At 38.1% G+C, this 26,907-nt stretch overlaps 1 protein-coding gene across 1 annotated transcript in view; it reads left to right on the top strand.

Moving 5' to 3' along the window:
• LOC105449891 (leishmanolysin-like peptidase) overlaps window positions 1–26,907 on the top strand; it is a 251,269-nt gene that overhangs the window by 95,685 nt on the left and 128,677 nt on the right. Inside the window, exon 2 of the mRNA XM_011689342.1 lies at window positions 23,089–23,189. Coding sequence (XP_011687644.1) covers window positions 23,089–23,189 — 101 coding nt within the window. The remainder of the gene's footprint in view (window positions 1–23,088; window positions 23,190–26,907) is intronic.

Below are 26,907 nucleotides of genomic sequence, written 5' to 3'. Positions count from 1 at the left end.
TCGGTGTTAATTAATGCACCTAGCGAATTATTCGGTTATGCACGATCGATTTACCATGGCTTGGCACATCTATAGTGAGCGAATGAGTAAAGAATCCATGAAGTACACGTCGCATATGTATATACATCTAATCATTTACATATCTTTTTATATTTACTACGAATGTAATCATGTTAAAGAGACGTTTTAAAAGGGAACTTTTTTTAAATTTCTACGTTAAATCATCTATTCATGCGATTTTTGTGACTATCTCTACATGCAAGTAAAGCAGAGTGTTCTATACCGCGATCTAGAACTAGAGTTCGAGATTTGCGAGCGCTTTCTTGCCGGCGCGATGCATTAAAATTCAATCTTCGCGGCCTAAAGCGTATCCTCGATCTTTTTTTTTTTATTTCGCGAAAAGTAATTAAAGCCGGCTTTGCCGTTTTGCTCCTCGTTGCTGTGGCTGCGGAGACCGGGCAAAGGACGCGGGGAGAGAGCGCAAAGCCGAGATTCGATTTACCCACCGTTTCCTCCGTAGCCGAGCGTCGTAACACGAACGGATAAAAACCCACCCCACGCGCGCTTTCGTTCCGAACTTTTTCCACCGTCTCGACGTCATTCCGTACCTGCGGTTCCCCGCCATATTCCCACATATTACGCCGACGTCAAATAATGCCCGCCATCGAAGGTGAATTTATACCGAATACCCTACCAATTTCGGCTCAACAAGCGATAAAACATGCTGGGACCTCCTCTACGTATACGTAACTCACCCTCTCTCGCCAATCACGTGCATGCATCTCTCTCGGCCTCTCCGCTCCGCTTTCCGGCTTTTCTTCTCCGTGAATGGTACGGAGAGAGACTGCATAAGAAGGTAGAAAAATTTAATTTGTCGCACCAAATTTTGTGTAGTCACGCTTCGGCATTTCGGAATTACGCTATTCCTCATGGTCAATATCGAGCGGAAATAGAAAACCCTCTGCGTGATATGATGTCATATCGTGCAAAATATACCGATCACTTTTGCATCACACTAGCATTTGTTAAGTCAGATTCAGTTTTATTACGCGAGATAGACGTACGTTTCAAGAATACGCTTGAATGTTGTCATGAACAACACATATTGAATTACCTGACGTAACAAAAACAGATCTATGATAAAAATGTCATCCCGAGGATCTGATAATGATTCAGGGTGCAAGAGAATACAGTGAAATATATATATATATATATATATATATATATATATAGTCGGCCAATATATTGAAATTTAAGCGCAACATTTATCATCGTCTCGTACGACTCGCATATCTAACGATCCTTTAGCGGTTTGAATTTTTTACTGTAATACGGCGAAGCTGTTCGAGTTAAATGATGAATGTGGGGAGTATAAACGTTATCCATATAAGGGAGAAGCACAATGGTTATTTTCGGACTTGGAAAAAAATGGACCGGTAACCCCATAAATAACTTCGCGATACGCGACGCGTGGTGAACATGATACATAGAGCAAATCACAATGTTTTGTAGAGATGGAAGACTCTCTTCCCTGTGTGTTCCTGCGGTCGGGAGTGGCCGGAACGTTGTAACACGAAGGGTGTGTTTGGGCAAACCAAAGTGGGCTTGAGTGTACGGGTCTGCCTCTATAATCAATACTTGCGTACGTGAACGAGCGGAATGTAATTTACGATGTGCCAAGCGCTATGCTCGAAATATCTTGCGGAACTTGGAAACTATTTTAAACGTTACGGTGGACGCGCTGTATTCCTGAAGAGGTACGGTCGTTTGAATCGCGCTTTTTGCCACTCGAAGCAATTTACTTGCTCAGCAAAGCAGTTAACACTCGAAATAATGTTTGTTGCGTTGTACTTCAATTCGATTATCAATTCTGTGTTTAAGTTCAACCGCAATTTTCCTTGCGTGCGCAATACAATAGACGTATTTTTTGTTTGTTTGTTGTAAAATGTTTTCTCTTTTTCGTTTTTTTTTTTTTACATGTCCGCGACTCTTCGTTTCAAAGTTTCTATTTTTCGTAACTTTTCCCGACGCATTTGGGTCACACGCGGGCTGTCTGCCGCGGAAAATGTCTGTATCCGTTATTGGACACATAGTTCCGTGATTTTACCATCTCGTATCCTTTCCACGTTCGATGAACCGGGACACCATATATAAGGATGGTTTGCACGTGCGCGAGACGGTTGGTAGATCGCTGCACGTAAGGATCGTATGTGGCACCGTCCGGGTGATTGGAAAGGGTTTCGGCAATAGAGGGATATACGTGCAAGCGTTGCGAGACCCGCCCAGTTTCGTTTGCTCAAAGTTAGAATTATCGACACGTTCGTAGCGAAAACTGGGAAATACTTTGTTGCTTCTTATGTATTTTAGAGAAAACAATTCTAAACTCTCATTTCACTTGATAGTTATATTCGTACTTTTACAACGCTCGTGAAAAGTGTTGTTCTAATAAATACAATCATTTCATAAAAGTAATATTTTCGTATTCTTTGTAATATACATATTTCTTACTTTTATAAGATATGATTAGCTTTTTGATTATAATTCTAAATAGTATTTTTTTTTGCATTGTTAATTTTTCACAAATTTAGATTAAAAATCGCAGCATATACACGCTCTTATACAGAATAATATAGAATAGTTTACTTGTACTGTAAATTGTTTTAAAATGTCGTTTACAAGATTTCCGATAAACTTAATTCCATAATTTTCGAGCATTAATGTTTTTTTTGCGCGTAGTAATTAAAGAGAATACTATGATATTTTTTGTCGGATTCCATTGAAATTTCGTCGAAATCGATTCGACAGTTGGGCTGGAATTTAGGGGTTTTATCGGCACAAACATATACACGTACATCCCGTGCACTTTTCACAATAGCCAATATACGTTATGAAACTACTACTGCCTGTAGGTACCTAACACGCGGGTGTGTATCGAAATCTAGGTCGTACAACAGAAGTGAGTGTCAGGAAAGAATTAAATTCGATGGCAACATTTCATTTGTACATTTATATCTATGTCTGTTGATACGTGAAAAAGTTGTTGCGTAACGTAACAGCCATTGATATTGAGTGAGAGAGAACGCGACGGGGGGATACTTTCGTTACGAAATAATATATCTATGTTGAAGTGGTGGAAAAGTTGGGGGGAAAAACATCGGAACATATGAAGCTCTCTCTACGACCATGCATCATAATTCTCGTGGCAGTCTGTAACAGTAAATTATAGAACTCTGGCATTTAAGAGTAAACTTGGAGATTACAGAATGACATCAGATTTTCAATTAAGATGGAAAGCTTTTTTCTTATATTTCTATTTAATAATTATAATTAGAGACGTGGAAATAAAAATATACAGAGTTAGATAAAAATATGCTGTCTAAATTTTACTGCTCGTGTTCTTTCTTGAAATTTATGGTAGATTTATAATTTTCAATTGTGCAATTTTTTTGCGCAGCACTTATTTTTGTTTCATATTGGAAAATACTTTTCGTCTAGATAAATTTCTTATTTTGTTTACCGTTTTCGACTTTGCATCTATTTCTATTTTTGTACTCACGAATTAATCTCCCCTTTTTGCTAAGTGTAATACGACGCGTCGTGCTATTTGTCATCGAACAGTTTGATAATGTATGCGTACGCCAGTCGCGCAGCGTAGTAAAGATGAGAGAGAGAGAGAGAGAGAGAGAGAGAGAGAAAGAGAGAAAGACATGATCCCTCCAGATATACAAAATAAAAACAATAAAATCGAGGAAGAAGCTGGCGCGGCCGAATAACCACGCCGGCAATAAATCTGTCAGCGGGATAAAATATGCATCCGGGGAAAACGGGCATCCCGCGCAATCAGGGTGCGAGCCTGGAACAAATGTACCCCACCAAGCGAGTGTCGGTCGTTATCGGAAAATAGTTTTGCGGCTACAAGCCACGATGGTCCTTGTTGAGAGCGCTCGAGTCGCCGCTGTTATCTTGCGAGAGTAAGTAATACCTCATTGAATGAGTCTCACCGTAGCTACTTGTTCTCTTGATTTTCGATTATAGAATTTAGGATGTTATAGAACGAGATAGGACACTTGCGTTTCGAGGTGACAGCGTTTTTTTTTTTACTCCAAATGGACAACAGTCAATCAAATCTCTAAAGATGCCCTCGATTAATTAATTATCGATGCTTTATGCGAAGAGTATTATGTTTGAATGCATTTGTTGGATTCCACAACGCATTATCTATGGATTATTACATTTTGAGATCAGAAAGGCTTTTAATTTAATTTTCAATCTTTGCGGAAATTGTAATTTTAATCGTTTCAGGAATGTGTCACTACTAAAACTTATTGCTGTTTCGATGAAGAATTTGTTGATTGATCGACGTGACTAGCTGGGATTTTATGTTGCTTTTAAATTTGCTTCTCATTTGATTATATTAATAAAACGTGTGGCAACTATATAAGTATTGTCTAGACTCTAGATTTTAAATTTGTGATTGGAATGACGTTACTCAAATTAAGAGTATCATTCAGTTTATCTTTAACTTAATTTGAACTTGTTTAATTAATCAGTCAATCAATTTTCGATTAAGCAATTTCTATTCTAGTTTGGTAATTACTATTTTATCCGCGAGTCACACACAATGCTACATCATACTGGGATCATATGGAATTTCCAGGATAATAGAAAAAAATAATTGAAAATAGAAAGAATAATGCATTACGTAAAATGAAGGGAGCATGTTTATTTTGGTCGCGTATATATTTCTATATACATGGTGAAAATATTTAATCTTTCCACCATACAATCTTTCCTTGGGAGCTTTCACTCCTAGTCATTCGCACCTCACTTTTTTTTCGCGATTGGTTATTTGTTACAGACAGCGGAATTGCCATGGAAAAAGCTCGCTCTTCTTATTTGAATCTTACAACCTTACAACACCGTGAAGGATTTCCAATAATGCTGGAACGCTATTTAATTAGTTTTTGCACGGGTCGTGATTACCGGTGTGTGCGCGGCGCGCGTCAATGCATCTTTCGCCTTTCGATTTTGCGCGGAATCGGCATGACTATCGATTATCCGCTCGATTCTCCGTGCACGTAGTCCGCGGGCCACGGCTCGTAGTTTCGATTAGGGATTCCTACAGCACGAGGTTCCCGGAGGGAGCTTTTACTTTGTTTCCGCGGTGATTTTCGACGAGGGACAGATTGCGACTCGCGCGTTTGCCCACCGTGCCGAACGATTGCCGAGGGCTGACCACTTGAAACGGGAAGGGAATGGGCGAGTGAGAAGACAGGGAAAACGAGAGGTGGGACAGGAGAGGCTTCCATTTGAATGGCCAACCCATACCAACGTACACTTATGCGGCCACTGCACCGCTTCGCCTCGTTTCCTCCCCCGTTTTCACCGCCCTTTTCCAACCCGCGCACCTTTCACCCTTTACCATCCGCCTCCTTCTTCCTCGTCTACTTCCCAAATGTTCGAATTGCAACCTGTCCGAGCCGTCGATTAACATCCCTCTCAACTACTCTGTCGCTCGACGCCCAGGGGGATGCAGTAACTTTTTCAATCTCATCGTGAAGAGCGACAAGAGTCGTTAACATAGTTGCGCAGCTTGAAATTTAACTGAATAGATTTTATGTACTTTGTACATTTGATCATCTTTTTTTTTATGAAGAGATTGCTTTGCTTCGTTATCCCTTTGTGCTTCTTGCAAAAACTTCATACAATCACAAGAAATTTATAAAGGGCGGAATGTTGAACGAAGCGTTTACATCCCCAAAGCTTCGAACTGAATTGACGTAATTGATTTTACAAAATATTGTAGAATAGGTGCATTTTACATGAGAGAAATGACAATTACAAAATTTCAGAATGCATATTTCTCTTTTAAAATCGGATACTTGTATGTACGTATATGTTACATCCAAATGTACAACTCTTTATTGCAAATTTATGTCCCATTTCATTTTACTGTGCAGAATGATTGATATGACACATAATATGCATCGCACTGCATATGCACTGCATACACGAGAAATAAAAAAAGTATACATATCTGTTTTACACTATACAATCAATTTTCAGCAGAATTTTTTATTTGACAGTGCGAAGCCTGGTTTTTTTATATATATTTTCAGATTGAATTGTTATCCCTTGAATTATTTGTGGCAATATTTACAGGAAAGTACAATCTTAAATGAAAAAAATGGAGTCGCTCAATATCCGTTTTCCATTGGCTGGCATCTTTTAATCATGAATACTCAAACTCAATCGCGAAGGAAAGTCATGAGTTTTTTTTCAGCCGCGGACAATTCATATGCGTCGACGACCAATAATTATTTAAATATTATTCCCGTTTCTTCGGTGCAGAATCGGAATTCCGAATTCGGAAGAATCGAGACTCGTGGTTTTCCGCTCGGCTCATTAATAATGTATTATCAAAAGCTCCGGGAGAGTTTTCCGGGTGGCAGATGGAACGCCAGCGTGGGATGTCAATGTTGGTACCGAGACGAAGGTGGGACAACGCGGGGAGTAGGTCCGTGGTGTATGCCCTATCGTAAAAGGCGTCCCGACGCCACGCAGCGGCGGCGGCGGCGGCGGGCGACGACGGCGTCGGTGGCGGCTGCATTATCGAGTACACGACAAGTCGCGAGTTTACAAGTTAATGCATGTTAAATCGCTCGAGCGGAATCGACCGGCGTGCATAATGGAACGTAACGCAGTCCGTGTGAGGCCCGCAGGGTTGTTTCAGGCGCCATCCTGTAAGCGCCGCCGGTGTCAGAGGTGCCGAGGATATGAGAGAGAGAGAGAGAGAGAGAGAGAGAGAGAGAGAGCTCAGAGGTCGGCCTGTGACATTATTAACAGATACGACGTGCATGGATGGAGAGTTAACATATAACGACGTGGAATAGAGCAAAATGAGACTGTGCGACACTCAGGGGAGGAATGCTGCTTAAAGCAGAGGAGTGATCCTCCTCGAATGCAACGAATCTCCTATATTAATTTATACGTTTACATACACTAAATATAATGTAAACTTTCAATTACGGTTGTTGGTTTACAGTTCTCTAGATTTTTTTTTAAGCAAATACCGTCGATAGAATTATAATATGAATACAATATTTATCATGTCTGACTCTGTTCAGCTTTTACTACTTACTTCGCATCGGACAATTTATAGTGTAGTTTCAGGAGACAACGGATTCGGCAATCGTGCAATATTATATGTTTCAACAGTTAACTAAATACATCGGCAGTTAATTAACGAAAGTTACGCAGATTGTTTCGCTATGGTGAATTTATTGAGCAAAACGACGCGAGTTTGGTGCACATTGCGTCACGCATTCGGCTTCTGTTTTCATGCGCCATTTGCGGCTGGGAATTTCAAACGATATCGTCATGCGTGCGCGAGATCGACCAGGCGGCAGAAATGGGTAGATTGTTTGACTAACGACATTCGGTCTTGGCCGTTTCTGCCGCGCCAAATTTCGTGTCTAGAACCCGTGAGCACGCGTGACATGCAAATTGCTTTAATTTATACGGGATCTGGAGACTGTTGTTTGGTCAGGTTGGCGACTACCAGTCAGATTGGGGTGGTTTGGGTTCGGTGGACGTGCCTGAGCATCGATTGCCACGCTTGGCACCGTGCAAGTCGTATTCATTTAAAAGCTTTATCTGCAATAGGAGCAAGAATAATCGAATAGTAGGAATATAAATATGAGTAATACTATTTGCGGAGTATCCTGCGCGATTCAAGGAATATAAAATCCTTCATCTTCATAAATATACTGCGCATGAATACGCATTTGATTTGAATATTTTTTTTACGTTTTAACTAGCTGCAGTAAACGTCAGCTGCTGAAGTCGTGAGAATTTATGGTTTATTGTAATTGCTACATTACTTTTTTTTAATCGAAATTAAGAAACAGAAAAACTATGTTTTATTAATGAGTTCTATCAACAAAAATATGAGTAATATTTATATTATTTACAAAAACTTTTCTTCTGCTTTTTTTCCTAACGTTAACACTCCGTGTACATATTATGTGAGAAGAATTACGAATATAGAGTAGTATTTTGTTCGCGTAGATTGAAATTCACGCAAAGGTGCGTGCGTGTTAAACACATGGACGATGTATATGTATATGTAATTTTTTCGCACCCCCTGGTTGTAATTGACCACGACCAAAGGAGCGAGAGTGTTTCATACAAATTTTGTGTGTGGTGAATGACGTGACCTTATAACCTTCGCTGATCCCTGCTTAGGTCGATATCTCATAGAAACGCAAACCTTCGCGGTAATGGGGATGAACAACTACGATAAAAGGTTTTCGATGTACTGCCATTCATCCAATAAACGCGAATGATGTTAACCTCCAAGTCATGTTTGATTTATTAATGTTGTCGTTTCTACTCTACAATTTCGTTGTTAACATAATCATGACGATAAATAAAATTTAATTCGCAAAATTTAATACAGATTGTAATTAAATATGAGATATATATATACTTTAACGAAGAATTATCGAGAAACTGTTTTGCGCGACTGTGTATAATCGTGACTATTATTCTAATTATTGTAGCTACTTAAGCTAAACTCTCTAGTGCTCATATCGATTTATCAGAAACATCATTTGCTAAATCATTACATGTTTTTGCGTGCCATTTGCGTGACATTTTCACAGAATGCAAGAATGTAATATAATATATGTAATGAAAATAGCCTGCATTATTTAGTTTATTATATTAATTTAACAATAATCAATTTTATATTAATCATTATTTGATATAGAGAACTAAATAAAAAATAATTGTGATATTTTGCAGTCGATAGTTTGTGGCTTTGATCAGTAATATTTCACAGAGGCATAATTAGACAATAACATAGATTTATTTTTTTAGTATTCTTAAAGAACATTAATTTTTAGTTTAATAGAAATTATGATAGAAAAAGAGCTTATTTGGTAGCATATTATTTTTGTAATAAATATTTAAAAAATGAAGGAGATGTATTTTAATAATATTTGTAGTCCAATTATTTTACGATTATTAGGGGCTATTATCGCTTTTTAATCATTTTTGTAGTCTCATCTTTTTACAATTATTAGGAGCTATTATCAAAAATTTCTAAGATTTCATTAAACGTGAAAAACTATTCTATAACATTACTATTCTCATAACATATTAAAGATTATTTTTGTAACGATGATGATTTTTGTATGATTTAATACTTGATGAAATTCAATAGTTAAGAAGTAAAGCGATTTGTTCAAAAATGTCAGCCATTTCTGGAATATGGGATTGAATTATATATTATCTAGGTCGATAACTATATTTTGGAACTCAGGTGGGCTTTACTTTCAGTATGATGCAAGATTGCTGCGTGAAAGTGCATCTCATCGCAGATCCCGCAATAATGTGGTCGTAGAGCTTTTTATCGTTTTTCCGCGTTGGGTAAACTATAAACTCTTACATAATTCATAGTATAAACAGCGTCAGTGAACCGCGAACCGGACGGGCGAAGATTCATAATATCGGAGATGCGTCGCAAACTTGAAAAGATACAGTAGGTTTTCCGGTTAAAATCGACTTTGGTAAAGATTGCTTATTTTAATGGATTGGATGGACTATGTATTCTAATGATCATTAATTTTTATATGATTATCACAATTAAAAATTTTTAAAAATTTTACATGAATTGTATATACATAAATTAATTTTGAAGTTGACGAATAAAATTTTTAGATTATTTGCCATTGACACATTTTGCAAGTTCGAGGGAAGCATCGAACTTATTATCTTCTCATATTCTCTTTTTGACTCATTGTCAGATTTTTATATTAATTTATGTTAATTTATATTAATTTTTTTCCTTAATTTTTTTTATGTTTTTATTTTTATGACATTTTTAATTTCGCTATTATTTTATATCAGTGATATTGCCATTTGTTTTTTTTTTCTTAATCAAAATGCGTACTTAATTGATTGCGTTTTGTTTTAGATTCACTGGATTGAATCACAGAACTTAATTACCCATAAATCGGGTTTGTTCAGCCAAGAAGAAATTTCAGATTTCGGTTAGTTTAGAATCAAGAATGATGGAATTACAAAATCCAATTACCGTAAATCTTGTTTTTTAGTCGGCCGCGGAAGAATTTCAGACTCCATTTGGTCTCGAGACAGGCGATCGATCTATGTGGGACCATAAATTTTGTTTTCCGCGCTGGCCAGTAGAGGAATTTACGGTACTATCTAACGTTTGATTAACTCTCCAACTTAACACGTCGAACGTATCGTCGGGATTATAATGATTATATGACCGATGGCCATGCCATTACTGTACACTAGATCAGTTTCTCCATTCTTTGTCGTTAATTTGAACGGGTGACTCTATTGTAACGTTCATCAGCGTTGAATACGAAAGGATTGCGAATTTTTATATTATTCATATACACAAATCACATGCGCTTAATGAATATTCATCAGTACATGTGACATTCCGTGAATAATGTCATTAATTATTAAATAAATTTTCGCGCCGCATATGCTGTGTGATTGAGCTGACATTTATCGTTGTAAAGATACCTAGATGCGTTGACATAATCTTTGTCAATCCGAGGATCCTAGATTGACCTAGGCTACCCCTAAGCCACGCGAGTATAACCCAATCTGTAATGCATGCGGCGAATTAGTAAGAGGATTATGGTCACGTGCACGATCGATGAGATATAGGATTGGCTAAGAACGAAGAGACGCGGTCAATGTAACGAATGACCGCTTTTCACGGTACATCAGGTTTCTTACTCTGGATATAGCTACTTAGAAGATTAAATTTTTATGCGCATTCATATCGGAAATAAAAGTTTTGATGAAATATATCATGTTTTACGTGTAAGGTTTTTATACGCGTTTAATAATGCTAGAATTGAATTTTTATTTTTATTTTTATGACTAATTGTTTTTTAATTTGGAACTCGCGGAAGAATAAACGTAAATAAAACATCGAAAACCGTAGAAGTATTGCATTAAATGTTAGAACTTAGAACACCACACGTTATTTATGTATTATATTTGAATATTGAGTTTCCGCTGAGCTGAACGCTTAAGTCGCATCATTCGTTTTAATATCTTGTCAGTTTTCTTAGTATTAAGTTGATGGAGCAATAAAACGAGATTGCGACTTTTAAGAGATCTCTAAGACGTGTCTTGCTTATTCTGAAACAGATAGGTTTGCTTGCATCAAAATTATAGCAAATATAAGTATTATCATGCAATTGAATCATTACAGTTAAATAGAATGCCACCTAATGTTAATCCCTCTCGAGTGAATATTTATTGTTTTATTCCCCGCATTGCGGGACGGCAACGTGACGTTGCCTGTTCAAACACCCTCTCGTCGTCCACCTTTTAATGGTCACTAGCTACGGGACTACTTCGACGATCGCAAACACGAACGGCGCTTGGTACCGCCGTCTCGATTAGGCGAAATGGCTCTGAGAGAATTCACGGCATGTGGCGCAATATTGCCACGTGTAGATCACATCGTGCCAGGTCGAAGAAGGCGGAGGTGGCGGCCAGGTTGTCGAGTGGTGGTTTAATATACGCTATGAAAGACGCGTACTTTATATTATATACACATACGTACACACACGTTAGACATGTAAAACGATACCATCCGTTACACCGAAGATACCATAAATTTTATATGACTGAATTCGTGCTTGTGGTGATAAAGAAATACTGTATATCGTGGATATTGAGGTAATTTTTTACCTTTCAAAGTTGTTTGTGTATTCTTTTGATGATTAAAAAGTATTGCAAAATAATTATCAAGCGTATTATTGTTTATAAAAAATGCAATAATAAGTATATTAAAATATAATAATATTTACTTTAAATATACTGCGCTAGTCGAGATTTTATTATATCATAATTATTATGTTATTTCGTCTGATGTATATAATACTTGGCTTTGCAGAATAATAACTAAATATAACTAATTGTCTGCTAATCAAAAGCAGACAATTGGTGTGCCATATATAAATCGTTACCAGACGTTTAAGTGGATTGTCCTTAAGCGGATAGGTACATGTGTCAGATAGAACGCTTGGGCGTTTCATTGTTCAACAATTACATGATGCGTACACAACCCATGATTAAATCGCTCAGAAAATCCTTTACACCTATATTGATTGTTAAAACATAACTGCATATTATTTCATTCATACTCGATGTAGAAGAAAATTTTAGTTTTGATTTTTTTAAATATATTTACTTCTCCGTACAGCTAAATTTTACATATCTAGTTTTATCTTCTCTCTTGTTATATTTAATTTCTAAATCAATTAGCATATTTTTGGAATATTTGCTTTTAAAAGAAATACGCGTTTAAAGTCATTATACAAGAAAATAATTTATAAATACTAGTTCATCGAGCACACTATCAAATTAATGATTGACAAACAGAGAACTCTTGCAAATTGAATGAACCGGTTACCATCGCGTGTAGTTCTTAGTTTACTGAAGCGCGTCTCGCGCTTGACTTCGAAGCTCGCGGGGACGGCGAGACCAAAAGAGCATCTGCCCGAAATACCTTGTAACATTCTGTAGGTGCGCATGCACACCGACACACTCACATGCCCACAGAAATTTCCTGTCGCGTTAGAGTACAAAGCCCCACGACGCGAAATTTATTTAGGGCTCGCGCTGCACAATTTGCTACGAATTCGCCGCGACGCGCGCGTCTGGAAATTCACCCTCTCAACTGCAGTAGGGTGAGGCGCGGGATTAACCGGGCCAGAGGATTTTTCTGACGACGCAAAATGTTAAAAAAAGATCGGTGAAAACAATTTTTACGATACAGACGAGAAATATATTAAATTATTATTGACGTGTTGTATTGATCAAATTTAACTTTTCAAAATATATTAAAATGTTTCCCCCTTTACTAGTTCATTTTTCGTAGTTTAACAATACATATTATATAAATATATAGGCAATAATATTATTATCTACAATATTGTCTATAATAAAAACAAGTAAATTTCAGTAAGATTATTTTTATCCTCGATTTCTTGAAAAACATATATATATATATATATATATATATAATCGATTAAATAATATAATTTTGTAAAATATTCACGTCACACACCATTATTGTGTAAAAATAAATCTAATCGAAAGATTCGCGGACAAACGCAACGAGCCCGACAAAAATTCGAGGGTTGATTCGCCCTTAGGTTTATCCGTCGTATTGTGCCTCGTGCGCCTATGCCGTTCGTACATTATGCATGCCAACAGTACGGTAAGGGAACACGGCTGATCATACCGCGTGTAGACGTTTAACCGTTGCTCCGTATTCGCATGTGCGGCTTTGTGTCAGATAAGAGACTTGAGCACGCATTCGATCACAAATGCAGAGATACCTGCGTGCAGTACGTATCTTACTATCGAGGGTAATAAACGTAACCGAACTGCCTGCGGAATCAATTCACATAAGTCGTGCCGGGGCGGCGTTCCACGAGCGCCAAGAATAGTATGCGCGCGGAGCGAATTCACTTCGCGTATGCAATTAGCAGTTGCCGTCACGTCGCGAAGCACCATTTGATCTTTCCGAATGTAATTCGAGAATTCAATTGCGCACACGCACATCGATTTCGCGCTCCGAAACTGATATCATTTCAATGAAAATCATGATGCGCTTGCATTTTGCGGCCCGCATGGAATCTCGTATTTACCTCGGATTACGGTTTACGTCAGTATATGTGGAAGCGGGAGAACATGACTGGGAAGAATGGTCGGCAAGGTTCTCTCCACCGCGCGTATTTGATTTCCCGTACTTTAATTAGATTTTTCCTCATTTTGCTCCGACGTTTTTCTACTGAAAAAGTTCCTTCTCGATGGAAAAGATTATACATTACACACAGCGAAAATGCCCGTATATTTTGCTTATAGCGGCTAAACGGCAGTTTTCCCAGAATTAACTTTGACATGCGCATTGTCAATTTTTTTACGTTCCATTTTCTCTCTACTGTTAATGCTTATCTAGAAACATGCTTCAGATTAAAACACATTGAAAATCCTATAAAAGTAAATCCTATAAAAGTGACACGCAGTTTTCTATTGTTTAACTAAATATTTAATTTTAGCGATAGGTATGCTGAAAGGAGACTTGTGTGACAGAAATATTAAACAGTCGACACGTCTAACTGTATGCCGTGTGCTGTGCGCTACGGTATCGAACGCGAAAGCGAACCATCTTTTTTTTCCCCCCTAACACGCCACTATAATGGATATGCAAATCATATTAACGTCAGGTGATGGCATAATTCAGTTTCTGCCGAAATTCCTGAACTCCATTCTTTTGACGCCGATACTACGCCGATAAGCATTATTTACGGTATCTTTATCAAAAGAAATTTAAATTAAAGAAATTTAATTTAAGTTAAATTTTTTTAAATTACTAAATTCTAAAACTTTATTAAGATAAAAAAAATAGCTTTCTATAAATTTTTTGAATATCTTTAATGTACTTACCAAATTGTATGCATAATTTAAATTAATTGAATTTTCTGAAACTTGGGAATAAATTTACAGTTATAATAGTTAATTTAATATATTTATATTTTAACGAATAGAATTAGATTAGAACTATTTTATCTTATATCTTAATCTTATATCTTATATCTTAATTATAGACAAAAACTGGCAAGATAAATTTTATTCAAATTACATTTATTAAAAAATAATTCAAGGAATTTTAGGAATGTGATTTAGTTTTTGATTTTAGTTAGATTTACGTATTTATGTATATATCGATTAAATTCATTTATTGATTATACTGCTTTTGCATTTTGAATATAAACTGATTTTTTAAATTTCTATTATTAATATATTAATTTTTTATTCCCATTATTAATATATTAATTTTTTTATTCGCATTATTAATGTTTTGTATTTAAAAAAAGCGCTTTTGAATTGAGAGTGTAAGAGATATTTTCAATATATCGTATCGAAAATTGTCTATAAATAGACCTTTAACTGTTCGCACATTGTTTCGTAACTATTCGTCGCTCGGGCAAAAGCTGGAGACCTGCTCTAATGATTTTGCATTTAAGCAGGGTGGTAGAAACAACTTTACGATAATGGTTCCTTAAGTAGCGTTTCAATTGTCCAAACGTACTGTTTTTAGCAAAATATACATCATGTCCTTGTAATTTGGTCAAAAAATTAAGTACTTTACACGGTGGTAATTTCAATGTTAATGCTTCCCTGTCGATACGCTGTTTCATGACAATGCGAATAATATTGTGCAGTAAAAAGAAAAATATGTGTTTTGTTTACTTTTTACACATTACATTGTGGCTTATATACATCGCTATTTGCGTGTAATATATATGTTATTAGGTTTGTATAAATACGTTTAGATGTGTTCGCATTACTTATCGATATCTTTACCAAGTGATGTCCTGATCAAGATAGCCCGTTTTGCATAGCTATAGAAATTGCTAGCTATAATTCTGCAGATAACAATGCAGCTGCATATTCATGAAGGCGCCGTACAAAATGCAATAGCCATTTATCTGTCGTTATATAGGAATTCCGAATTTCCAATCGCCGCGATTCCAAAAATCGCAAAGTGATATCGCGCCGCAAAACGGGGGTAATGCGCGGATTGCTGGAAAGTTGGCGATGAAATTCTCGAATTTCAAATTTAACAAAAGATATCCGATGTCCTCCTTTTTTTCCTCTCGAATACGAAACACCTATATATATTCGCACACGACCTCGCGCGCTTCCTAAATAAGCTATGACTGCGGAGAATCTAGTTTCGCCGGGATGCTTTCACATGATACCCACGTTCTGCAGACACCGGCACAAGGGGGATTCCGAAGCGACGCCTTCCCTTCCTCGTATTCCCAATAGTAGCAGATTCCACGTACAACCGATCGCGTCTACGTATATACGTATAGCAAGTGTATAAAAGTGTATAAAATTGCATGCTTTAATCGGCCGTTTGTATGTTCCAATTTTTGCTAAGCTTTACGTGAAATGCAGAGACGAGGGATCGGAAGGATCGTAGGTGTTTTGTCAAATTTGGGGCAAGATCTCGTGTTCGCATAGTATACTAATTTGGTATGCATATCAATGAATATCGATGAACTCTTTCGATAGAGCGGAGCTTATAAGCATAAATTAAACTTTGATCATTTTCGCAATATTGACGGGCTTGTAGCTATCGCTGTATACGTGCCCTATCCTAGAAACTTTGGTGCAAAATCAGAGGATTTCCATGCAGAAAATATAAACTTGGTTTTATGTGCGTGTTACTTTACTACAGTATATTAGCCTACCGTGTTCACAAATAACGAAACTTAGAAACTTTAATGTTTTTGCCTTTGATCAAGTCCTTCCGTTGGAAGTATCTTGCTTTGAAAGAAAGTCTTTCAATATATGTTTCGTTACCGACCTCCAATAGCTTCGCTTATCCAATGAGATAATTGTATTTGGTGCGCTCGCCTCTTCTGTAACTGTTTCATGAAGAGTATAGTCTAACTTTCATACTTTTAAACTGTATTAAAGTTCCTCAAAAGATATTCTTATCGGAATTATATTTTGTGATTAAAAAAAACTCACTATAGTCGATAATTATACCGCACAAAAAACTCTTGGTGTGTTTTTTTTTTCGGTTTCCGTGATATACAGTATCTTCTTTTAGCGGTGGAAGCCCGGGTACATCGAGCGCAAAAGTTTCCCCACGCTTAAACTGCATTCTGCGAAATGTGTGATTAAAACAGGTAACGCGATACGTCAACCGTATTTCACAACAATAAACTCTGGAGATTCGTTTTCAGATATGCCGTATCGAGTGACATCCGAAACTACTGAACACGTATTTCCACGGGACGCGCGATATCGTATGGCGTATATTTTCCCCGAGCTAAGTGCTGTTCGCAGTGTAAAAGCGGGAATTGATGTATTACGCCGACTGGCACGTTCCAATTCGCGCCGTGGCCGCGGTAATGCTTGCGGTGTTTCGGACAGCTCCCATTGCACAGCATTATGATCATGACAGAAACTCGAGCGCATAATTCCGCGTACTTGCGCGTCTTGTCTGGCGTCTGGTATTATCCGCTATCGGACAGGCCTGATGATGACTGATGGAAGTCGGCCTATTCGATTTGTCGTGACGCGAAAAGTGGTGGGAGGAGGCGGGTGGGACGAGGGGGGAGGGGGAGAGGATGGGAGGAGGAAGAGAGTGAAAAAGTGAAGAGGATCGCAATTACGGGGTTTCTGCAGCCGCGACGTCCGTGGCATCAAGCGGGGAATTACCACGTCTCGGCCGACAATTAGTCCGATTTCGAACTCTCTACCGCCGTAACCGCCCTCCATTGTAGGACGAATCTTTCGCCGAGCCTGCGCGCGGCAGAAATAGGATTACCGTCCCTACCCCCTCGATCCCCTTAAATCTCATTTCGAACGGACGTGTCTTTTCCTCTATTTTCTTTCAGCCCCCAATCCTCCGCCGAAGGGAGTTTCGTGGCAAGAACATTAACCTGCCTCGATGTTGAACCACGGTTCTTACATCGTAATCCCTCTGGTTAAATTTATATATAAATAGCTCTGTTAAATGTTTAACTTCTCACGCTGCCCTCCCAACCGATATCAATTATTTCGGAGCACGAATCTCCCTCGTTAATTTCTTGTCAACGCTAATGAATTTATGCGCGACGGAGTTTTATCATTCGAAAGACCGTACATTGAGATATATAAACGACGAAGTTTATTTCGCTGTTGACGGTACTGCAGCGCGGCAGTATTCTCCGACGGGTTTTCAAAGTTCAGAAGCTGGAGCTGTCTTCTGACAATCAGAGTAAACGGAAGAGGAAGTCGGTGCGACCGGCAAAGATCCTGGCTCTTCGAGAACAACTAGTTACAAATGATAAAATAACAGAGTTCATTTAATCTCTCGTTCGTGCGTTCCGTTAATTGACGAGAATCAGCATTGTTTCTTGGTAAGATAAACTTCGACTATTTTCCTTTCTTGTCCGCGCTTGTTGGAAATGGCGAACCGTCCATTTTCGTGAATCATTTTGCAAAATTACGTTGATTCCATGTCTTTATTATTTGTAACATTCAACTTGTATTTTTAATTATTTTATTCATTTTTAAAAAATCTTTAATCTGTTAAATTTCTATAAAATTAAAAATTTTTTAAATCTGATATTTTATAAGGGTTCTAGAGTTCCCTCAAAAAGTATTACGTTTCATATATATTCTGATTGAAACGAGCAATTTTTATAAAATAAAAACATGTACAGTTATTTAACTCTATATTTACTCTAAATGTTTATCTCTTAAATATTTAATCGCTAAAATTTCTTTTGAAACGTGTCAGAGATTTTAATATTTTTTTGGGAAATAAACAGAATTTAATTAAAGTTATATTCAAATTCTAAACATGCCCTGCGTCAGTTTCACAGAAACTGTACAGCTTTGTTATTCTGTAATTGTCTGTATTGCTGAAATATTGCGCAATTATACTGCTGAAATGGCAAAGAATTTAATTAGGCATGACCCTCTTATAACAATGCGATCAATCGTTGCTTGAAGACTACATCCGGTTAATTAAAGCTATTAAAACGTATAGGACTCGGAATAAAGGATTCCAGGAATCTCGAGAATTTGATCGCGTTCTCTTCGGTTCATTCTTCCGCGTGGAATTTGTTTTATCGCGCACGGCTAAACTACTCCCATAAATTACTTTCTCCATGCGATCAGATAATGTCCTCAAATTCACGCGCGCAACTTCCGCCGTAGATCAATCTCTTCCCCAACCTCGCCCGGTTGAATGGGCGACCGAGCGACTCACACTACTCCGAGAAATAGGGTAACGTTACGCCGGATTTCGGAAACAGATCGTTTTGAAAACTCGCCAGAGGCAGATTCACGTGGCCCACAACTTAAATCCGCCACCATGACTTTTCAAGCAAATATAGGTATTTAAAGTTGTTCAAAATATTGGAAATCACGAAAATTCTATTGGATATTTTGTTAAAAAACCGTTAATCTTACATTAGCACGATATTGGATTTATTTTACATATTACGAATTTGTTTAATCGATTTTTTTTTAGACGCTTTTTGTTATTTTTCGTTGTGCTCTTACACAGGCATAACGCATTGCGTGCGCGCACATGTGCTACCGAACGTGAAAAATTAAATTTTAGATAGACTGAAGCTTTAAAAATTGAACGTGGAATGGATACGAGGCTAAATTATGCATCATGCAAATGTGTCTAAATGGAACGGCGTTTGAAAATAGACGATCCGACCGCGGTTCAATATATTCGTGGATGGTAATAATCAACAATTCATCTTTTCGCCGATTGATGAGGTGTGTCAGAATGAAACCTCAAGGCGGAGGATGAGCAATCGATGGTCGGTTATTTACGTTTCCATCTCGTGGGTGGCAGAAACGAGCATATAAATGCTACAAAAATGCAGGGACATGTAGGAAACACAAAATTTCCATCGCGCCGCGTGTAAATGCGGTACGGCCGGAAAGAGACGGGTATATCACGGTAGACGGCTACCACGGAAATTGCCCACCTGCCCGGTTTCCACGATCTCTTCATCCCCCGGTCCCTATTTCGACGCGTAGATATATGATAAATCGAAGTGCATCGAGGTGCACTTTCTCATCCGAGAGAAGGAGATACGGCTATGTAAACGCGTATTGGATATATTTTATCTTTCATTTTCGCAAAATACATACTTTTTTAATTAACAATTGTTATTAAAATGGCATATCATACAACAATTATACATTTATATTATATACATTTATATACAATTGTACATTTATATTGTCTAATGAAAACAGGAGATACGCTGTTATTGCTACACATTTTCATTGTATATTTCGTGCTTTTGCCTGCTCACAGATAATTTAATTCTTGAAATGTGAATAATGAAACGTGACTGCTTGAAGTCGTTTATAGAAATCACGAATGTATAAACATGGTAGTTCTGTTTTCTCTGAAATAGCTAACTTTTTTCCTTTGAAATAAATTGTAGAAACGATCAATTCTTTTAATGTTTCTATTCTTGATTAATAGGTATATCATTAATTAGAACTTTAAAAAAGATAAAATAAATAGGGAATAGACGATCTTAAAAAAACATTTCTTTAATTTTTTTATGAATATGTGGAAATATAATTAAAAAAAGAATATGACCTTAATCTACGTTCATTATTACGCATCTGGCATGCGTATTTATTCATACGTATTCTCTCTTTCTCTTTTTCTCTTTTAATTTTATTTCGATAATTTTAATAATATTTCGATAGCAATACTATTCTTAGTTATTCTCTAGTTATTTTAGGAATGATATTTCTCAGACTATTGTACTGTAACCACTTCAATAATATTGCTTCATGCAGCTTGCCAGTATCGCTTCCATCATTACTATCCTTATGGCCAGTGAACGTAGCGCTGGAAAATATCGATTCTCTGTGGAAATCATCTTAATGCCGACTGGCTGGTCTTGAATTAAGGTCAATAACCAAGATGGATGAGGCTTATGGAATTTCTCTGCGGGATATTTGTAGACCTCTATCTTCTTGTTTTCCACCGCGCTAGCTACCTGAACTGTCCACTTGCTTAATCTTGGCATTTCCTTTCCATTAGTCCGCAGATAATTGGATTGATGGTAATGCCATTATACTAAATACGTTTATTGTATTGTTCTTCAACACAGCGTATGTAACAGGATCGCGCAATTAATATTTCGCTGATCATTATTAATAATTATCTAAACATTATTATTATTAATATATGTACAATTACGTACTTTTTTTAAAATTTCTGCAAACATTAGACCTATTCTTCGTCGCTGCATTTGACTGAATTAAAATTTTCTTTCTCGTTTTCACCAAGTGTGTATCTATTACATTTTAAATACAACGGGAGTGTACACTAGTTCAGCTACAAAGAACAGCCCTATTATAAATTCAGAATTTAATTTAATGAGCATTAACTTAATTAAAATTTACGTAAACAATTAATATCTAATTTAACTAATTTAATTTTACGAAACTGTATGTGACATTGTTTAAAACTGAAATTAATTACTATGTCAAATTTTTAGTTTAACGATTTAAATGCACATAATAAATATACATATTAAGCAACTAAATATTTCAACGTAGTGTTAGAAAATCTATGCTAAAGGTAATTCTTGGTTTAGAGAGGTGTACATTGGCACGCGCATCCCGTCGTATTACTAGATAGACCATGGGTATAAGGATAGAAATTAGGAGCGGTCTAAAGTTTGATAATTAAGAGAGCACTATTCGCTAGAGTGGTTTGTAAGTTACGATGGAGTGCGCGTGGTTTAGCTACCGTTATCTTCTATATACGTGATACTCGAGCGCCGCTGCATCTTAACTTCGACCTTCGATCCAGTCTTCGTGGTCCTCTCTGCGCTCCTTGGCTGGTGCAGTTAATGCCACTCCTATCCTCTTAAGATATCGCATTATCACTAAGAAGCTTTCCGCGCAGGACGCAAACTCTCCGCAAGTATAAAAGTGGATCGGATTAAAACTTAACGTGGATCTTCGCATAATTGCATTTCTAACAAGCACGCCCATTGCGACGAGGTAACGGTGACCTTCCTCGATTACATCGGGGCTCTATTAAGCGAAGTGTCGGGCCCATCCGCCAGTCAAATCCTTCTTGCGGCGAAAACTCGTTACAAAGTGGTGAATTAATCGATATATTAAGCCGCGCGGTTAAATCTGTCCTCGTAAGCTCGTCTCGTCATAATTGTGTCGTGTTGTTAAATAATTTGATTTATACGTAATATATCGATTTATTGTTATTTTATTCTTATAAATATTTAGAACGAAATGTCAATGCACTGATCGATGAATTCTCGTACGTCTGTTGTTGTGAACAGTGCAATTCGTTGCGGCGCGCGTCACTTTGTTCAAGTTCTCTTCACACCCATCTATTCATTACCTCCTTTCGGTTCTACGGCTCTATCGCTCGCAACTTCTGACTGAAGCCCGACGGTGTTGAAGTTAACCAGAACTTATACCTAGTTTATGCACCTGTCTCTTCCCTCTTATAACCTCTGTAAACGCGCGGCTGCGGCCTTTGCCGCAAGCTGCTATTCCTGCGAGCGCGAGATTGCAGCCGCCGCACCGTAGAATTCGCAACCTAGAGCATCGTCGAAGAGCATATCAGGTTCACGCACCGCTGGTATCAAAATACCAGGCACGATTCAATATAGTTAGCGCATCTTCTATTAAGATCTGTCAGTAACGAGCTCAACTTTCGACGATCAATTATCACGCGGAATAGACTTTAACGTGAGCATTCATGATTCTCTACCCAAACTAAATTCTGAATTTCGTCACTGCAAGATATCGTGTCTTTCTGATTTTACGCGAGCCTAATTGTCTTCAGGTTCTTCACGTTTCACAAACATATGAGAAAAACATATATAATACAATACTTCTAACAATAAGTAACCACGTAGTAGAAAATTATTGTATAACTTAAAAGCATCGGAAATAGACAGACATTTGCTATTTGCCTTGCATATTTTTATTATGTTTATTGTACTCGATTTTAGCATAATAGAAATTTGTAAAAACAAACTGAAATGGTATGAGAGTCAATTGTAAAAACATTTACGCGATTGTGAAAATAACCACATATCAGTGATACAATATGCCAGAATGTTTTTTTTTAATAGCAGCAAATACGTCACTTATAAAAATGATAATAACTCTGTATAAAAACTCCGTATAAAACCTGTATAAAAACTCTGTATAAAAACCAATGTGATTCGAAACATGTAACAAATTTAGCATTGTGGTCACTCTTATATCTCGCCATTTGTGCAAACGGCGCAAATGTAATATCTCGAGCACTGTCGTGATTTTAGTTGCTTCGCGTTATTTTACTATCTAGACTATTAATATATTTGTTAACAAATTACGAACAAAAGCTCTTAAGTTGCGCAGTATTCTACGTGGTATTCCTGGTATTCTACGCAAACTCTATTCAAATTCCACCTTTGTTTTTTCCAGATAATTCACGGCGTACACATCGAGCCAGCGCACGAAGTAAAGAAACGTAGCATCAGTCAACCAGTACGCATTCTGCTATCTTACGACGAGAGCGTCTTTAGGTGAGTTTATACATACGTGTTTCCACGAAATTCAACGGGTATTTGTCGACGGGCACGAAATTACGGAGAGTTACGGATCGACTATATCGGGGTACAAATCGAGTTCACCTCGTAGCACAGCGAATTGCCGCTAACTATCTTAAGCGGCAATCTCCTGCGAGCAATCGAAAATAGAGAAATGTTCAGCTCTAATTTGATTTATCCGCGAATTCGGATGCTTCCGATTCCGTGTGACATGGAATATTTATGAAGATATTAAAATGAGAAAGAGATAGAGAGAGAGAGAGAAAGAGAGAGAGGGGGGGAGGCTTTTAATAATCTTAATCTTCCTTTTCACATTTTAAATATTATGTAAAAAATTGTTAAAAATCAGTATCCCAGAGAGTACATTTACGAGAAAATTTTCTTAATATATTTTAGATTGTAACGTGTTATATGATTATATTAAAATCGTGGGAGGAATAATTTTTCCGCTTAAAGAAAAAAAAATTCGGCACGTAATTAGGTTAATATATTCCGTAATTTTTGCTTCTCTCGTGATAATTAATCTCCTACGCGTCGCCTAATACGCTCGCAGTTCACTCGAATAAATACGGTTTTTACGGGATGTCGCGTCTTGTCGTCACGCTTACAGTGGGTGTGTCCAATCCACCACGCATTTTATACAACGCACTTTTTTGCGCGAAGCTAATTTAGTAAAGTGCTCATAAATATTTTCTCTGCCGTTTAATTTTCAAATGGTGGCAGAAATTAGCTCGGCCATTGTGTAATACTTTTGTTACTGTACGACGCGCTCGGGTTACCTGTCGCTTACTCGCGTCGAGTGAAAAGAACAATACAATTCACCTCCCTTGCAAGGGTAGCTTCTATCCGTAATTGCCGCCGCCCTTGCGGACGTTATTTCTAATCCGCGCGAAAATTACTGTTACGCTGTGAGGCGCTCCTTAAACATTTACATTCGCGAATATACGATCGCGTTTGCCGTTTCCGAGGGAGTCTACTCGAATCGAGAGAGGTATATAGTCCAGCGTGAAAACTCCATCGCGAGTTTTGATATTGCCAGGTAATGCCTAGAGGAGCTACGGTAATGGGACTCGAGACGGCGAATTTTGCACAGTTATTATTATTATTATTTGTATTATTCTCTGTAAAGTAGGTACTCTGGTATATTCTTATGCATCTCCAGTTATTTCTCGAGATACCACTCGAGAAATTTAGGGACGTTGCAGATAATCTCTATTGCACATCCCTTAGTGTCTTCACCGGCAATTGTGGAAGGTAATGCGTTAAGGCTATAATAGCTGGAAACATGATAAGCAAAGATATCGTTACTACTCTAAGTGGCGATTCCGTAGTAGCTAATGTAAGACATAATATCGGAATGGTGTATGGCATTACTACCAGCATTGTATATATACCACATAATGATACATTAATAAATAATCATTTCACTTGAATCGCAGTATCAGACGGCATGTCACGACACGTTTTACTTCTTACTTGAAAGCAAAAAAAATTGAATGAAATTATTTTTATGTGTTATCATAAATCAAAGTTTTTCTCAATTATTTTTCTCAATCAAAAAATTTACAAGATTTATAATTTGTGAGTAAAGCTTTGTTTCACTTTAAGCTTTTGTTTCTCCGCGATTGTATTGCGAGTCATCTACTTTGATGTAGGATTATCGTTACGCAAACGACAAGTATCTAGAGGCTTATAAAGCAATTATTTGTATTGCCCTTGTCGCCCATTATTGCAAAAGCAAATAATCCCGCGTCAGCGTTAGCCATCTCGATCCAGTGACAATCGTCCTGAAACAATCGTCTCGCTCGTGCATAGCGAGTTTGCGTAGCGAGTCGCTGCCGCAGTTTCGATACTCACATACTCTCAAAAACGTTTCCGTTCTCGCGATCGTCGGATAGGTTGGCGTATACCCGGCGTGTCATGAAGTGCAGTGCGGCGACGTAACCGTTACGAAACGACTATTGCGAACTCCTATCTTGCCGGCGATTCACAGACCATTGACCCGTTCCCCAAGTTTGATGCGGCGCATATATAAACGCGGCGTTCTCTTTCTCTCTTCCCCTCCCCCCCCTCTCTCTCTCTCTCTCTCTTCTCATGTTTTGCCGTCGCGAACGTATAATTATGTCCCGAGGATGACGCATATATTAACGATTTGCGATATCCCGTGGTAGCCCGGCTGGAACACCGTCGCATTACGCCAGTTGCGGAACGTCAGAACAGGATTTCCATCGCTCCGCTGAGTTTGCCAAGATTTCTTAGCGCGGTTCTTTGCACCGTGCGTGTACGCGGAGATACGTGCGTGTGTGCGGAGCGGAAGTGCAATCCGGATAAGTGCACGATGCCCCATCCGAGTTTCATTATCCCGAAATTTCACTACCGCTTTGCTCAGTAGAAGAATTAACGAAGCGCCTCGCTAGGCTCAATTGCAAGAACGAAGTGCGGCGTACAGATTTTTTTTTCTTTGACATGAAAGACAATCGAGCCGCGGAGAGGAGATTGAAAGCAGCTCGGGCAGAGATAATGTCAAAAACCGTGGGCGGACACGTCCGAAGTGTGTCATTTCACACGGCGATGACGTGAATCGCATAAGATTTCAGTTTAAAGTGCCGACTGCGACGACAGAGCAACTTTTAACTTTTGAGACGGAAAGTTTAGCAGTTGTTAAATGCCTCCGTGGCACTCGGCAAAACTTTTCGAGTGTCGGTCCCCGTAAGTTTCTCCACGTTGCATTAACCGCGCGTCTTGTTCCTTGGACGTGTATTCATCTGTAAACAAGAGATCTTAGCTATGCACAAAAGATTTTTCAATGCTGCAGTCAGTAAATATTGTAATACGCGCGGTTTCACCGACGTCGTTGAGTATGACAGTTGCAGAGAGATACTTCAAGGAGGATACTGCTTTGTCGGATTATAGCAAAGTTGAAAATCGTATAATTGTTTTGATAACAGTTTACTCTCTCGGCGTGTATTTGACACTTTTTTAATTATTCTTTCAATCTCTGCCGTTTTCGATTTGTATTCGATAGACATTGCCTCTTTCGTCTTCAAACAGTAGAATGACATTTCTAATTTCAAACTGTCACAGTCAACGAGCGCGTTAGAAGTCATGCACGCGCGCGTACTTGAACAGCTTCAAAAGCCGGCCTGACACAATCGCGTCGCAATGCGACGGCGCGGCGTGCGTGTACGCGTGTAAAAGTCAGACCAACACTTTCCGCGAGATAAGGTCACGTCGCGTCGCGTTGTACAGGTGCGCGACACCGTGTGTCATTATATGCACCTCTTCCTGTACGCCATTACATCTACGACCTGCGACGTGCAACATCACGGCGGAATCTTCCTACCCGTGCACGCGTGAAGGAGCGTTGACCCGTAACCCAGCGCGTCTCGTTGATTTCACTTTCCACATGCGATGCCCCTCGAATATTTACGACGTTAGTTAGCTACGCGTTATCGCGTTAATACACCGATATCCGCGATCTCGGTGTATTAAAGCGAAATATACAATTTCCGGGGGACGCGTTTGTTGTATAGCCGGTATAATAAGCGATATCTCCTACGAGAGCTTTTGTTTCGATCTAACAGGCGAGAAATAATTGCATCAGATAGAAAGTTAAAGAAATATTGCGGCTGATGTGGATTTTATGGGATGTGCATTGACTCTCAGCGTTCTAATTACATGAATTGTAATATCG

Source organism: Wasmannia auropunctata, unplaced genomic scaffold (assembly GCF_000956235.1).
Source record: "Wasmannia auropunctata unplaced genomic scaffold, wasmannia.A_1.0 LD336071.1, whole genome shotgun sequence".
Classification (NCBI taxonomy): domain Eukaryota; kingdom Metazoa; phylum Arthropoda; class Insecta; order Hymenoptera; family Formicidae; genus Wasmannia; species Wasmannia auropunctata.
This window is presented reverse-complemented; position numbering and strand designations above follow the sequence as displayed.